Here is a 13,924-nt window from a genome sequence, read left to right as displayed (position 1 = left end):
ACACACACACACACACACACATATATATATATATATATATATATATATATATATATATATATATATATATATATATATATATATATATATATATATATATATATATATATAATGACTGGTGAAATAAAATAATAATCATTGATGGGACCTCTGTGAATGTTATGCAAAATCCAAAATCCTCCACCGATTGATCTGGAGAAGGACTGAGTTTTTTTTTTTCAGATGATCAGAAAAGTCGCGCTCTTTCTCTTGTTTTCATTTTCTCTCTCCTCCGCTCCTGCAGGGGCGGCTCTCGCGACGCGTGCTTTCAGAAATACACGCGGAGAAGAAGCGCGAGACTCAAGAGTGCGAGCGGTAACCGAGGACACTGCGGTATTTATCTCTTCATAATTTTATTTCCTTTTTAACCCAGTCTCCCTGGCTGTTTCACACAGTCCGCTCGGCGGTTCTGTATTATGAGTTTGGCTGTTCTGCTGCAGCTAAAGGTAGAGGGTGAGTGTGGACCCGGGTCACGGTGAAGCGCTGAATCGCGGCCTGCGGAGAATCACATCGGGACAAAACCCGAACCAGCGGCAAGACTCGGAGACACGGAGCCCGACTCTCCGCTCAGCCCCCCTGCTTTAACAACTCTAAATACCAGCTTTACGCTTTAATCTGAGCCCAGGGTTCTGTAGGATGTCCAGGCCGAGGGCTAATCAGCTAACCTAGCTAGCTGGCTAGGTTAGTTGGCTTAGTTAAGGTAGCTAAGCTAACTGCAATATAGTCGTAACGCAAGCTAGTCGAACTTAGCTAAGCTAACGCTAACTAGCTAACCTAGCTATGAAACAAACCCGTAAATTCCCCCGTTAGCTAACAGCTAGCTACACGAGTTAGCTTGTTAGCCAAATAGAAGAGAAAAAAACGTTAAAATTTTGGATAAATTCGATACTTTTAAGCTGAAGAGTCAATAGTCACACCAGAGCAGTGCTAGGCTTAGCTAAAGCTAAGTTAAAGCCGTGGTTTTGGTTAACTTACATTAGTTCAACCACAAATAACCTTGGTAGTAAAATCAACAAATAATATTCGCACGCCTTAATATCTCTACCACAATAGTCGGTTTATTTAATGTAAATTATATTATGAGTAACGTTAAAGGTTGAAGTGTGTACTGGTTAGCGCTATTAGTCGGGGGCGCTGTTAGCCTCTCCGCTAGCTTAGCTAAACCCCTGCAGTGCCGCTTTAGCTCGGTAGTGAGCTAATCTAGCCAACTTTAATATAAAATAATGCTGTATAAAGTACTGAATAACCAAACATGCCCTTAGTAAAAAGTATAACGTAAGGGCTTTATTAAAAAAATGTCTAGAGTAAAATATAAAGTGTTCGTTAAGCTCCATCTTTAAGTACTAAAGTATTCAACACTGAACTTAAGAATTGCGAGTAGTTTATTTTAATATTTACTGCTTCAAGTACTGAAAGAAAAATACTGATGTATTTAAGTGTTTAGTTTAAAGGTCATTCACAGTTTCTTATGCTGTAGCAGCAGTACAAATTGGGGCTGCAACTAACGATTATTTTGCTAGTCAACTAATCTGTTTTTTTATTTTTCTAATTAGTCGATTAGTCAACGATTATTTCTGCCTTGCCCTTAACCTTTGCCTGCTGTGGGTATGTCCCATGTTTCTGTCTTTCTCTACCACTTTAAAATGAAATAAACCGCTGAACATGGGACTTAAATGGCGTTGAAAGTCCAGAAATGTGGATTATGCTGCTATTTAGTGAGGAAATGTGTAATCTGTTGTTTGAGCACTTTTGGAATCTCAGGCCAAGTTGAGTGTAAACTGTGTTTCTGTCTCCAGTTCTTTGTGTAGTGCTACAAATGAACGATTAGTCGACGATTAACATTTATAATCCACAAATCGTTGCAGCCATAGTACAAGGACATGGATGTACAAGTACATGTACATAGTCTTCAGTTAACTCTCTAAACAGAAATGACAGCAAGCCATTAGGATGTTTTAACCAATTTGGTATAGAAGGTAATTATTTGCTCTATCACTATTGTAAAATCAACTAAATCTACATACAAGGCTACATACAAGTGTTTGTATATTTAATAACAAGTGTTTAGAGCACCTTAAACACTGATCTTAACTCTTTGTAAGCAAAACACAATCCGCTGTCCCTTCCCCATTTAAAGCATCCTGCCCTTCTCTGCCCAACCCTCTCTCACACAAAAATATGGACTGAAGATTTTGGAGGTGTTGAAGGTGAAGCTTCTGGTTGTTCCATCTCAAAACAAAAAAACAAACAAAGCTCGAGTTCTCAATGCAGGCAAACAGCAGATTGAAAGGCAAAATCAAAGCTTACATGGTCTTCAGGGGATCACTTGATTTACTCAATGATCAGGCAGCTTCATTTAACCCAGTCAAAAGACTCAAATTACTTTTTAAACTGGCCATATCCCTTTTTAAACACAAAGATTTAAATTAGTTTTTAATAGATTTAAATTAAACAGTGATTAAACACCTTCACAGCCAGTGACTAAAGGTTTCTATGACTAATAGCAGTTAAAAGATAAAGGAACAACTTGAGTGAACGAATATGAAAGGTTATTGTAGAACTGGCTGAATTAGCTACTGGTAAGAAAAGTGTGCTTGCTGTCATGTTTTCTTTTTCTCTCGCCTCCTGATCTGCAGGTGCAGGGAAACATTATAGATTACAATAGGCAGGTGTGTTTTAATCTATGATTTACTATTGTAGATGATAAGAATGTGCCTTTATGAGAATGCAAACCTGTACCGTAAAGTTACAATGGCATGCTTCTCTTTGGATATCATATTTTTAGCTTTTTAAGCAAAGAATGCTTAAGGGTCCTACCTGTTGCAGTTTAGTAAACATTGGTTATTGAATCCACAACTCTGATTAAGAACTTACTGCTCTGAACACTGAGCCACTACTGATTTGGTTGGTTAGACTGCAGTAAATTTCTTACTGTAGGTATGGCAGTATATCATATTTAACTGCATTTAATCGTGAACACAATGTTTATTTACCACTTTTCAAGTGTAAGTTAATCTGGTTAAGAGTGTCTCTCAAATATTAACTTCCAAATTCCAATTCCAAATTTCCCACACTGCAGTGTATGGTTAATTTAATACTCAAGTTGGTTATTCTAATAGTACTTACAATGTCCACAGTGTGTTCAGTAAAGCTTTTTGAAATGTTATATTTTACAGTATAGGTCCTCAAGTTGTCCAGCAATAATTGTAAGGGTGTTTATGCAGTAGCATGTGCAGCATTGCATTTTGGTAATGTGTCCTATTATTTTTCTGTCAGCTTGCTTGCTGAGAGGTCCCTGAAAGATTGAGTGCGTGCTTTAGCAGACACTTCCCCACAGCTGTATTAGCCCTGGTCTCCTCAGTAAACAGTGGCCTCATAGGTAAGTTATTTTTTTTTTTTTCTCTGCATACATTTTTAAGTATCTGATATTTTTAGTGAATGATGGATGCATACATAGTAATAGGCAAGTTTTTTTTTTTTTTTTTTTTTTTTTTAGTTAAAATCACTTTTTTTTTTCCCCAGATTTTTTTTGTACCACTATAGTTTAATATTATAGTGTGTTGTAAGCTCTCAGTCTGTATACAAGTTAACTGTTGGCAGTTTATTTGTAATGCACACACTTTTGCATGTACTCAAGTATTCACAATGTTCAGCCAACTGTTTCATGTTATCCTAAATTAAAATGGGTTGAATAAATGTCAGTTTAATAAAAAATAATTATTTCAGCCCAATATGAGGTTTTATGGCTGCTACATAAGCACACAAACCTTTGTCAAATTACAACCACATGCTGTTTTAAAGATGCTGCTTTCACAAGGTCCTTGTTTACTTTCCCATTAGAGAGGCAAAGTGCTGAAGATGGAGAATGGTCAAGGCATGGGCTCCAAGCTGGGCCTGCCGCCCCTCACTCCGGAGCAGCAGGAAGCACTGCAGAGGGTAATGCATTTTCCCTTTTAATCCTTTTTATTTCTCATCATTGATTTTTTAAATATATATTTAATCTTAGGGGTCAAGATTATGTGGTTTGTATTCTCACTTTAATATTATTTTACAGGCAAAGAAATATGCCATGGAGCAGAGCATTAAGAGTGTCCTGGTCAAACAGACAATAGCCCACCAACAGCAGCAGCTAACAAACCTACAGGTGAGCAAAGATGAAAGTCCCCTCTTGCAAAATCCACTCTTTCTATGTTCCATTCTATTGGACTATTTTGTATGCTCATAGTTTTGTTTCTAGTTGTTTAAATGCAAAACAATGTACAACTGAATGGCTGATGGCTAATATCAAATATAAAGCTCTTTTGCAAAAATAAAGCCTAAATGGTTTAAGGCAAACCTGTAATCCTTCAATAACATACATTTATGTAGCAGTTTTTAGGAGTTTAATTAAAGCCATATCTGCATGGCTCACGAATCAAATACAGGTGCATGTCTGAAGTGACTGTTGACCATTTAAAGGTTTTCTAGAAACATAAAATGTTCAGCTTTTATTTAAAACTTACATTTTAGTCTTTTGGAAAGATCATATTTCAGTGTGATACATGGATTTATGCATGGATTTAAAGACTGATGTAATAGAGGTGAGCAATGTGGTAAAAATATAATTATACTCAATTCAAATGCTGTCCCATACTAAGTTCAGTGAATTTTATTCAGTGTGTGCTGCACAACATCTATCTAACTTTAAATAAGTGTTTGTCAGTTTGGTGGTGCATTTTAATTTTCAACATTGTGCAGGTAAATTACATTCCTTGATCTGCGGTGAAATGTGGATGATACTAGTGGACATGAGTACAAAAACGTAATTCTTTGCCAAATTTAAACGTTGTCCTGTTGCCCACCTCTATGATGAAATGTCCAGCTAATCTCTGTACCACAACTGTATTTATATTGATAATTAGTTTTAAGTAGTAAACTGGTGCCTTTTCCTTGTGCCTGACCTGTGTGTGTTCTGCTCTGGCGATCTAGTGATTCATTCAGTTAAAAAAGGGATTAAAGAGAAACTCGGATCAGTTAAAGAGTAGAGGGGAAGCTGTACAGTCTAACCTACAGTCTGTCTTCTGTTTGGATTCTAATGTCTGTCATGCAAAAAGAAAATCAAAACAAAAAAAGAAATATCTAACCTACTTTTCAGCACTTTTCCATCTTTACTGTGTTTCAGATGGCAGCAGTGACTATGGGCTTTGGAGATCCTCTCTCACCTTTACAATCGGTCAATAGAATATTAAACTCATTTTTTCCATTATGTGCGCCTTTTTAGTACTATGACTGTTACCCTTTTTAGACTGATCTATTGGGTCAGATAATCAAAACTGATGACCAGATAATTGCCTCAGCATATTTCAAAAGTAGACATGGCTTTTTTTGTTGTGAATGAAATGTGTATGTGTTTGGTCACCCATTTCATCACAAAGGATGCACAAAGTTGGCAGGCCTCTGAGCCTGGGTTTTGTTATGCATGGCATTGGATTTGGTCTGAGATGTAGGTGAGAGAAGGAATAGGAGAGTATTGTAAACTACAATAGTTGTAAAGCGTGCAGATTTTTCTTAACCATGACATTTTAATATTTCATCATCATTGCATGACTATCAGCACTCAAGGCTCTTTTACACCGGGCTGGGCCTCAAATCTGTGATCACACATTTTGTTGTCATTTTCTTTAACAAGGTGATTCGGTTACACTTTGTGCTGGGCTAATCACCTGGGTGGGTACTAGGGCTGCGTGATATTGGGTTGGGGGAACTGTCATTGCAGTATTTTGCTGTGATTTCAAAATACCAGAATTTTCATCAGAAGCCAGCATGTCATATAAATGATGTCATCAGTGTATTACAGATTGGAGTGAAATAAATGATAATGAGGAGTTGGAAATGTAATGGAAAATGAGAACCCTGTGAACTTTCCTTTTGTAGCAAGCAGGTTGTAGCATGTCGTTAAAACGATAAATTGTGCAGCCCTAGTGAATAGGTAGCCTTAGACTCTTCTTTACATAAACCCCAAATGTGGAGTACATGTAGAAAATTGTACCAGGAGACCCTCCATTGTTTCTTTTGTGATTTGTGTATACTATCAACACTAACACTGCATGAAACATCACCACCACCGTCATCTCACAACCTCCCGAGATTCCTGTATATATTCACGGGTGCTGTTGTGTGATGGGAAACGTACAGATACTCGATCAAGCAGGGTACCACACAGATAGTACCATGCTTGTCCACACTATCCGGTGGAAAAGCCCCTTCAGTGTAGCCACATTCCAGAGCTCATCAATACAGATACACTTTAGGTACGCTGAGTGTCTTTGTGTGTGTTTGTGTGTTGTGTTCTGGGTATGTTGGAAATCCATGTCTCCTTTGCAAATATGCTGTAAACTATTAGAGAATCCTTGGTCTTGTGTAAAAGAGGGCTATCAGTCAACACAGCAGTCTAATCAGTCTGATAAAACAGTTACAACTTTTGATTTGGTAGCAAAACTGTCCTAAAGTTTGGCATTGAACACACTGTTTATATGAATTACACTTAAGTTGTGTGGTTTGTGCAGGATCGTCCTTCCTCTTACAGAATACCAGTGTAAGTCCAAAAGCCTTCAAGGAAAACACCTCCGGTTTCAGTTCGTATTATAGTGTTTTGTGCTGGTATGGATTTTGTTGAACTATGTTGACAATCTTGTTGGAATCCATGCAGTCATAACTGTACATGTTTTGAAATGTGTGCTGTGCAGGCCTACAGTAAAACCCCTGAGCTTGCTTCATCACTGTCAAAACTGAACCAAAGGGCTTCTCTGCATCTTCTCAGTTAACTCCCTGGCTAATATGCATAAGTTGTAAGTTAATACACAAATGCATATGCAAAACTGAAGAAGACTAGGAGCTACTTTATACAAGCATTTTTTGAAACCGTAGTACAATCTTGTTTTTTTTTTTTTTTTTTTCTTGGCCATTTTTTGGTTTGATGTGTTGTCTCCTTTACTGTTCTTCAGCAGTCAATGTTCTCTCTGTCTTTTTCTTCCCTACCCGACCACCAGGTGGCAGCACAGAGGCAGCGAGCTCTGGCAATCATGTGTCGAGTCTATGTGGGGTCCATCTATTACGAACTTGGCGAGGACACCATTCGGCAGGCCTTTGCTCCGTTCGGTCCCATCAAGAGCATTGACATGTCCTGGGACTCTGTCACCATGAAGCACAAGGTATGCTTTGATCATCTTGACGCATTCTTTACTTCAAGGTCATGATCCTGGATTTTGATGATGTGGATAGCACTTGTTCTTCATAAAAAAGACAATACTGTGTAATAGGTTTTTCATTTTATTGTGTTCCTGAGTGGGAATGGGACAAATTAATTTAATATATTTGTCATGTGTACTGGCATGACTGGTAATTTAAAATGAAATCTTTCAATTAAAAAAATGGGGTGTTCTGGTAAGTATTTAATTTTTTTTTTATTTACTAAAATCATCCAAACTCTCAAATTATCTGTTTAATAGAACTGGGGGTAAATTACATTTGGTGCACAGTAAATGTGTGTTCATGGTTGTCTCTAACACTCTTCTTATGCAGGGCTTTGCCTTTGTGGAGTATGAGGTGCCCGAAGCTGCTCAGCTGGCCCTGGAGCAAATGAACTCAGTCATGCTGGGTGGGAGGAACATCAAGGTGGGTGGTGGAATATGGACTGTAGAAGACTAAAAACCCTACACTACACCTAGTACTGTAGCTTGAATTAAGCTTTAGTTGATACCAATCTGTGTTCATACGATTTCTTTTAAACTGGCCTGGGATCTATTATGAAGTGTATTTTTGTTAACAAAAGACTAACAGATCCTTTCCAGTTACCATATTTTTCAGACTAAAAGGTGCACAATCAATGAACATCTTTTTTTTGTCTGGTCTATTTTAATACATAAGGTTCACTAGTAAGGATGCCTACATCGAAGTGAGCAAGGATATTTTTGTCATTTTTTTTCTAATGGGCAAGCGCCTAAGTAATCAAAACTGGGGAAAAAAATAAATAGTTTTCAGTTAAGTTTCTCCAACACTAAGGCTTGGTGCAGCAGCGTTAGTATTAGCTGCTAACTTTTGATCTAGCATGACATAAATGCTGCCCGATAGCAATAGACTGAGGAACCTTGAGTGTTCCGGTAACCCAGGGTGCAATCAGCTAGCGGTTTGTCCTGTGTAGCTTGTTTTAACACGGTAAACACGCAGACTACAGTCTGATATACTCACCTCTGAACGACAAAATGGCTAGTGCTGTGGTTAGTGCCTAATACCAATGCTAATAATTCTGTACTTCAGCAAAGTGGGTTTACTGCTCCTCAATACCTGAGTAGTAGAATTCATAGATATAAGGTGCACCGAATTATAAGGCACACTGGTAATTTAGCGCCTTATAGTCTGGAAAAAAAAAAAATTTGAACAGACAGTTTTCCAGTTACAGTTTGTTCCATCTAGTGCAGTACAGTCCTCTGAGGTTCATTCATTTAGTACATTCTGTAGTGTATTAATTAAGAAGTTTAAGAAGTGTAAACAAGGCTGTAGCTACCATAGCAATATTCCTAAACCAACAGAGTTCCAACAGTAATGTGCATGCTTGTGAAATTACTGTATGCACCCCAAAGGTGTGTACAGTGTATTCTGTTCGACTGTGACCACCATATTGTGGTTGGTACAAATACACACATTGTTACACTACTGTAGAACTGCAATCATTACATTGTGAACACATTTTTAAAGTTTGCTTTGACCAAATTACATAATGCATGCAGTGGCATAATTAGTACTAATAGCCATAGCTAGTAATAATACCAAAATATAGAGCAGTGTGCCAGGGCCAGTTTTTGGAAATGCTTCTGTAGCTAAATGTGAAAACATTGCAATTAAAGGTGCAGCATTACTGCTTTGTTTTACCATCTCAGAATATTAATATTTTACTCTAATGTTTTTACATATTTCAGCTCTAGTAGCAGCTTTAATGAACATATTTTCTATCAGTATCATGCAGCCCTACTACATGCTCACAGTGGCCCATATTTCTCAAACATTTTGGAGTAAGAATGCTGATCCAGGATCAATTAAAATTGATGAGAGGTGATCTGTACCTTTACTCTGAGATGCTTAATAAATAAGGCCCAGTGATCTCTTATCTGTAGCAAAAATTTGCCCCACAAACCTGTTTGTCTGGAGAGCTTTTCAGAAGAAGAGAAACTGGAGCACAAGAAGCGTTGCTAGTGTATGAACAAGAATTGCGCGCAAGCCTTTGATTTTTTTGGGTGTGCATTTTTGTGTTTTTGGTCTGTAATCTAACCTGTGTGTGCCTTGTGACTCTTTGCTGTTTTGGAGCTCTGTTTCTTTTAGTAGGAGCTGAAAAGTTTGGGCACAGTTATGTGCCCGAGTTGCCTGGGCGCCTCTCTTGCGCCAAGAGTGTTCTGACGATGATGGGCTGTGCCTGGCTGGTGTTGCTTGGCCGCCCCTCCTGCAGCACATACACACAGCACATGGCTACAAAACAAACCTTTACCTGTCAGAGTTTCAGTTTTCACGCATTAAGACCTATATAAAAACACAAACAGATCACTGCTGTTTTCCTGACTGACACTAAACTAAGTTCCAACTCATTACACATAGGTAGTGGAGTACCTCAGGAGATTAGCTAGGAAGCCCTTCAGCCATTATCTTCATACACTTGCACTCAGTAGCCCCTGTACTGGTATGTGTGCTGTAGGTGGGGCGGCCAGGTAACATCGGACAGGCACAACCCATCATCGACCAATTGGCAGAGGAGGCGCGCGCATACAACCGCATCTATGTAGCCTCAGTGCACCCGGACCTGTCTGATGACGACATCAAGAGCGTCTTCGAGGCCTTCGGGAAGATTAAAAGCTGCATGCTGGCCCGAGAGCCCACCACAGGAAAGCACAAGGGCTACTGCTTTATCGGTGAGCAGGTTCACAGTGGCGGCGTAGCTGCTCAAGCTCAGTTGTAAATGTTTGGACCGGTAAAAATTTGAGCCAGTCATGCTGGATAAAATGAACAATATTTAAAAATATACTGCAAGCCTCTGTCATGCAGTGTAAATTACATACATTTCGAAAACTATCAGTAATTAAATGTTCCCTGCTCTTTTTTTTTTTTTTTTTTTTTGATATCAGTGTGTCTGTGGAATACAATAGTTTAAAATGGTTATTGTCTAATAATAGATACTTATACTTTTAGAATATAGTTGTTTATTACAGGTGACATTTTCTTACTAATAAGTGACATATTGTAAATAGAATATTACTTAAGTTGTGTAATCACAGCATATGATTGGACTACAAAGGCATTTGTAATTTTACTATTCGATCCATGCAGTAGGAGTAACCTGGAATATGTCATTTGTTTCCACAAAGCACTACTATAGTGTGTAAAGCAGGGTGGATTGTCCTTTTATACTGCTTTATAATCTAGTCTCAACATGATGAACAGGAATCTCATTTGTTGCTACAGGTTATAGAACCAAAACATAATGAAATGAACACATCTCTGTCTGATTTCTTTTACATGACATTATTTCCTGTCTCTGTTTGGACACATGAATAGAATACGACAAGCCTCAGTCAGCGGTTGATGCAGTGTCCTCCATGAACCTTTTTGATCTTGGAGGTCAGTACCTGAGGGTTGGGAAGGCTGTGACTCCTCCAATGCCCCTGTTAACCCCCACAACACCTGGAGGTTTGCCTCCTGCTGCAGCTGTTGCGGCTGCAGCTGCCACCGCTAAAATCACAGCTCAGGTGAGAATTATTTACAACTGTGCTTTAACTTTGTTTTTTAATTGTTTTTACTGATTTCAAGTATTTGGAAGTACAAAACTTGATTCTAGGAATTTTGTCTGATAATTGAATAAATTTAGTTTGAAGCAGCTGCTGTAACTTTAAATAAATAAGAATTTGGAATGCAGTGATAAAACTTTTGACAGATGTTTGTATCTGATTGCATTCTACATTGTTATAGAGTAAAGATCATTAGCCATCTCTTTTAATAATCTTATCATTGTAAGAATGATCTGTCTTGGAACTATGGATATTCTTTTAAATGTCCTAAATATTCATTGAAAGTGACTCATACATGAATAGTTGTTGTTGGAAGTTTACATACACTCATCATGGCCATAAATGTGATGGCAGTATTGGGCTTCCATTTATAATTCTATTATCTCTTTGTCGTATAGGAGGCATTGGTGACTCCCGCCCAGCTCCTCAGCCAGCAAATGGGCCTTCCTCAGGCAGTACTGGCGGCCCAGGCCCCGGGCTTAATTACAGGTTTGACATAAGAAAAATGTTCCTTTACTCATTAGCAAATCGAGAGGTTTACTGTCTTTTCTTAATACTTTTGATTTCACTTTTTCTTCTTCCTTTTACAGGTGTGACACCTGTTCGACCAACCTTGCCCATGGTTCCTCAGGTAGGCCTGGTAAACCCTGTGCTGGCCTCACCACCGGTCACATCCAGCACATCCACAGGGACACCAACAACCACCACACAACAGCCACCTGCTGAGCCTAAAAAGGAAACTGAAGAGAAGAAGCGGGAGGAGAATGCTGCCTGGGTTGATGGTCTGGGAAAGGAGAGCGCAAATGAACAACAGCCAGTTGGAGGAAGTGGAAGCAAAAATGCAGCCGCACTATCTGGGGTGAGCTAAAGACTAACAAAAAGGAATATTAGGTTATAATATAAGGTCCACAGTGTCAATGGGAAGCACTGAATAAAAGCTTTGAGTACAAATGGCACACTCTTGTGTACTCTTGTGCACACTCTTATTTTTATATATATTATTTTATATATATTTTTATACTGGTGTCCCTAAAAATGTATAGTACTATGTAGCAATTACATTGAAGCATTACATGAAGCTTTACATTTTATCACTAAAGATTGATTAAAAATACTATATAACATTTGTTTTCCAAAACTAATAATTAAAAAAAATGTAGGAACAGATCCAAAAAAAGCCTGCCTAAAAAGTGGTTTAGTTCAGAATTTGTTGCTTAGAAATTAAATGGTACATTCATATTTAATTCATGCTTTAATTCTTTTCTTTCTATTTGTCTCTGATATAGTCCACAGTAATGGTGTTGCGCAACATGGTGGGACCTGAGGACATCGACGATGACCTGGAGGGGGAAGTGACGGAGGAATGCGGAAAATTTGGCGCTGTGAACCGAGTCATCATCTACCAGGAACGACAGGGGGAAGAGGATGATGCCGAGATCATCGTGAAGATATTTGTGGAGTTCTCCGACAGTGAAGAAATGAACAAGGCCATTCAGGCCCTTAACAACCGGTGGTTTGCAGGCCGTAAAGTTGTGGCCGAGGTCTACGATCAGCAGCGGTTCAATAATAGTGACCTCTCTGCATAGGACTGTCCCAAAAATGACCACCAGCCCTTTCTTCACCTGCTCAGACTCACTCAGCCTCCATCACTGCTGCTAGAGTTTTGGGCCTCTTTTAAACTTGTAATTATTTTTTTATTGATGTCGATAATAATAATATTGGGGACAGTCCCTTTGGTGGGATTCGGCTTAGGAAAATGCGCCTCATGGATTTTTTTTTTTTTCTTTGTCATCACCTACTGTGAAAGACTTGTTTATTTTTTATGGTTAATGTCTGCAGGTTGTTTTCTAATTTGTCCAAATTCAGCTCCCTCACTGCACCCCTGATGCCCTTGTCCAACTACACAAGATGCTTTTCCCTTTCTTTCTGTTAGGTTTTTTTTTTTTATGAACAGTTTTTACATCACTAATTCTGTTTAGATTCTGAACATTTGTGTTGGAGTCATTGGTTCTGAATTCAATACAATAAATTCTTCAAATATGCCACACATTCTGTTTGTGACTCATGTGCTTGAAATACATTTTGAAGAAATTTGTGATTGATGAAAATGTTGCTAAATATGCTGGAGGCTTAAACATAAACATTTGTCCTCTAGATCAGTTTAAGGATTTGAATTCGCTCTACATCAGCCTTAATTTTTTAATGATGCAATACAACTAAAGAATTTGTTCACAGGGTTTGTAACCAATAGGAAAGTACTGAACCTAGACGTGGGTGTACATTTTAAAATCACAATAGTTTCAAACAATTTTGTTTTATGATTGTGATATGATGCAATATTTGTTTTCCTACATTTGAATAAATAAAAATGAGCCATGACTGTCCAAATACTATTGAAAAGTTGAGTATGAAGTATTTTTGTCCATTTTACTGCACTAAATTACGTTATCTAGGCTAATTGTGCTTTTTTGTAATATAGCATGCTCTGACAAGCAAAAAATACATAACGCATTTAAGTAGTTTATCTTCAAAATAAACCCTACTTAAATACATTTTGCATGAAATAAAACATAAGCACCAAACACAGTAAATACCACTCTTTGATTAACCTGGGATGTTCAAAATACAGTGCCTACATAATAACAGACTGCATACAGTTCCAACCCCTTTAAAGCCCTTGACCGAACTTCTGTTCTGGCATTCGTTACGTCTTTTTATTGACAGCCGGCCACCATCACCTTTATTTGAAGTGATGATGTGAACAAGAAAACTGGACTGCTGCGGGCTGAAGCTATTGATTGTGTTTAGCTATAAATCCAATTTCAGATTCAAATCTGATGTTCAGGTTAAAATATGAAGGCCTTGTGGTGAGTGCGTCACCCCTAGCATTTTTTTTAGCAGGATACGGCTCACCCACACACAGAGGGCTTTCCAATCCCCTCTAGTTAGCAACACTTTCTTGGTTATTGGAAGTTTATCACTGTTATCACTGATTGAGCATTTATAGCAGGTTAGCTTTGACAACCTACCAGTGTGCTTGAGCCTCTTTAAATTGTACAGTCTTTCCCAATAAACAT

At 38.2% G+C, this 13,924-nt stretch overlaps 1 protein-coding gene across 4 annotated transcripts; it reads left to right on the top strand.

The window, feature by feature from the left end:
* Nucleotides 1-266: 266 nt before the first annotated feature.
* Nucleotides 267-12,894, top strand: puf60b (poly-U binding splicing factor b). 4 transcript variants are annotated; one of them, XM_022678045.2, is made up of 12 exons: nt 267-372; nt 3,316-3,418; nt 3,880-3,975; nt 4,094-4,183; nt 5,201-5,251; nt 7,068-7,229; nt 7,600-7,692; nt 9,761-9,974; nt 10,618-10,808; nt 11,246-11,336; nt 11,438-11,706; nt 12,134-12,894. In XM_022678045.2, exons 3-12 carry the CDS (start codon nt 3,898-3,900, stop codon nt 12,431-12,433), a joined length of 1,539 nt encoding a protein of 512 aa, XP_022533766.1. In that variant the 5' UTR covers nt 267-372; nt 3,316-3,418; nt 3,880-3,897; the 3' UTR covers nt 12,434-12,894. The 4 variants fall into 4 exon arrangements, with proteins under 4 accessions (XP_022533766.1, XP_022533768.1, XP_022533767.1 ...); XM_022678046.2 differs by lacking the exon at nt 267-372 and adding an exon at nt 721-739; XM_022678047.2 differs by lacking the exon at nt 5,201-5,251.
* Nucleotides 12,895-13,924: the final 1,030 nt, after the last annotated feature.

The sequence above is a fragment of the Astyanax mexicanus genome, chromosome 8 (genome assembly GCF_023375975.1).
Source record: "Astyanax mexicanus isolate ESR-SI-001 chromosome 8, AstMex3_surface, whole genome shotgun sequence".
In the NCBI taxonomy this organism is placed as follows: Eukaryota; Metazoa; Chordata; class Actinopteri; order Characiformes; family Acestrorhamphidae; genus Astyanax; species Astyanax mexicanus.
The sequence above is the reverse complement of the archived record's forward strand: the minus strand, read 5'-3'. Positions and strand labels throughout refer to the sequence as shown.

Bases quoted from the DNA above. Each gene is read 5' to 3' on its own strand.
- puf60b (XM_022678045.2), top strand. From the start codon at position 3,898: ATGGAGAATGGTCAAGGCATGGGCTCCAAGCTGGGCCTGCCGCCCCTC. The intron at 9,975-10,617 runs GTGAGCAGGTTC...ACACATGAATAG, and splicing joins CAAGGGCTACTGCTTTATCG to AATACGACAAGCCTCAGTCA. The intron at 11,707-12,133 runs GTGAGCTAAAGA...TCTCTGATATAG, and splicing joins ATGCAGCCGCACTATCTGGG to TCCACAGTAATGGTGTTGCG.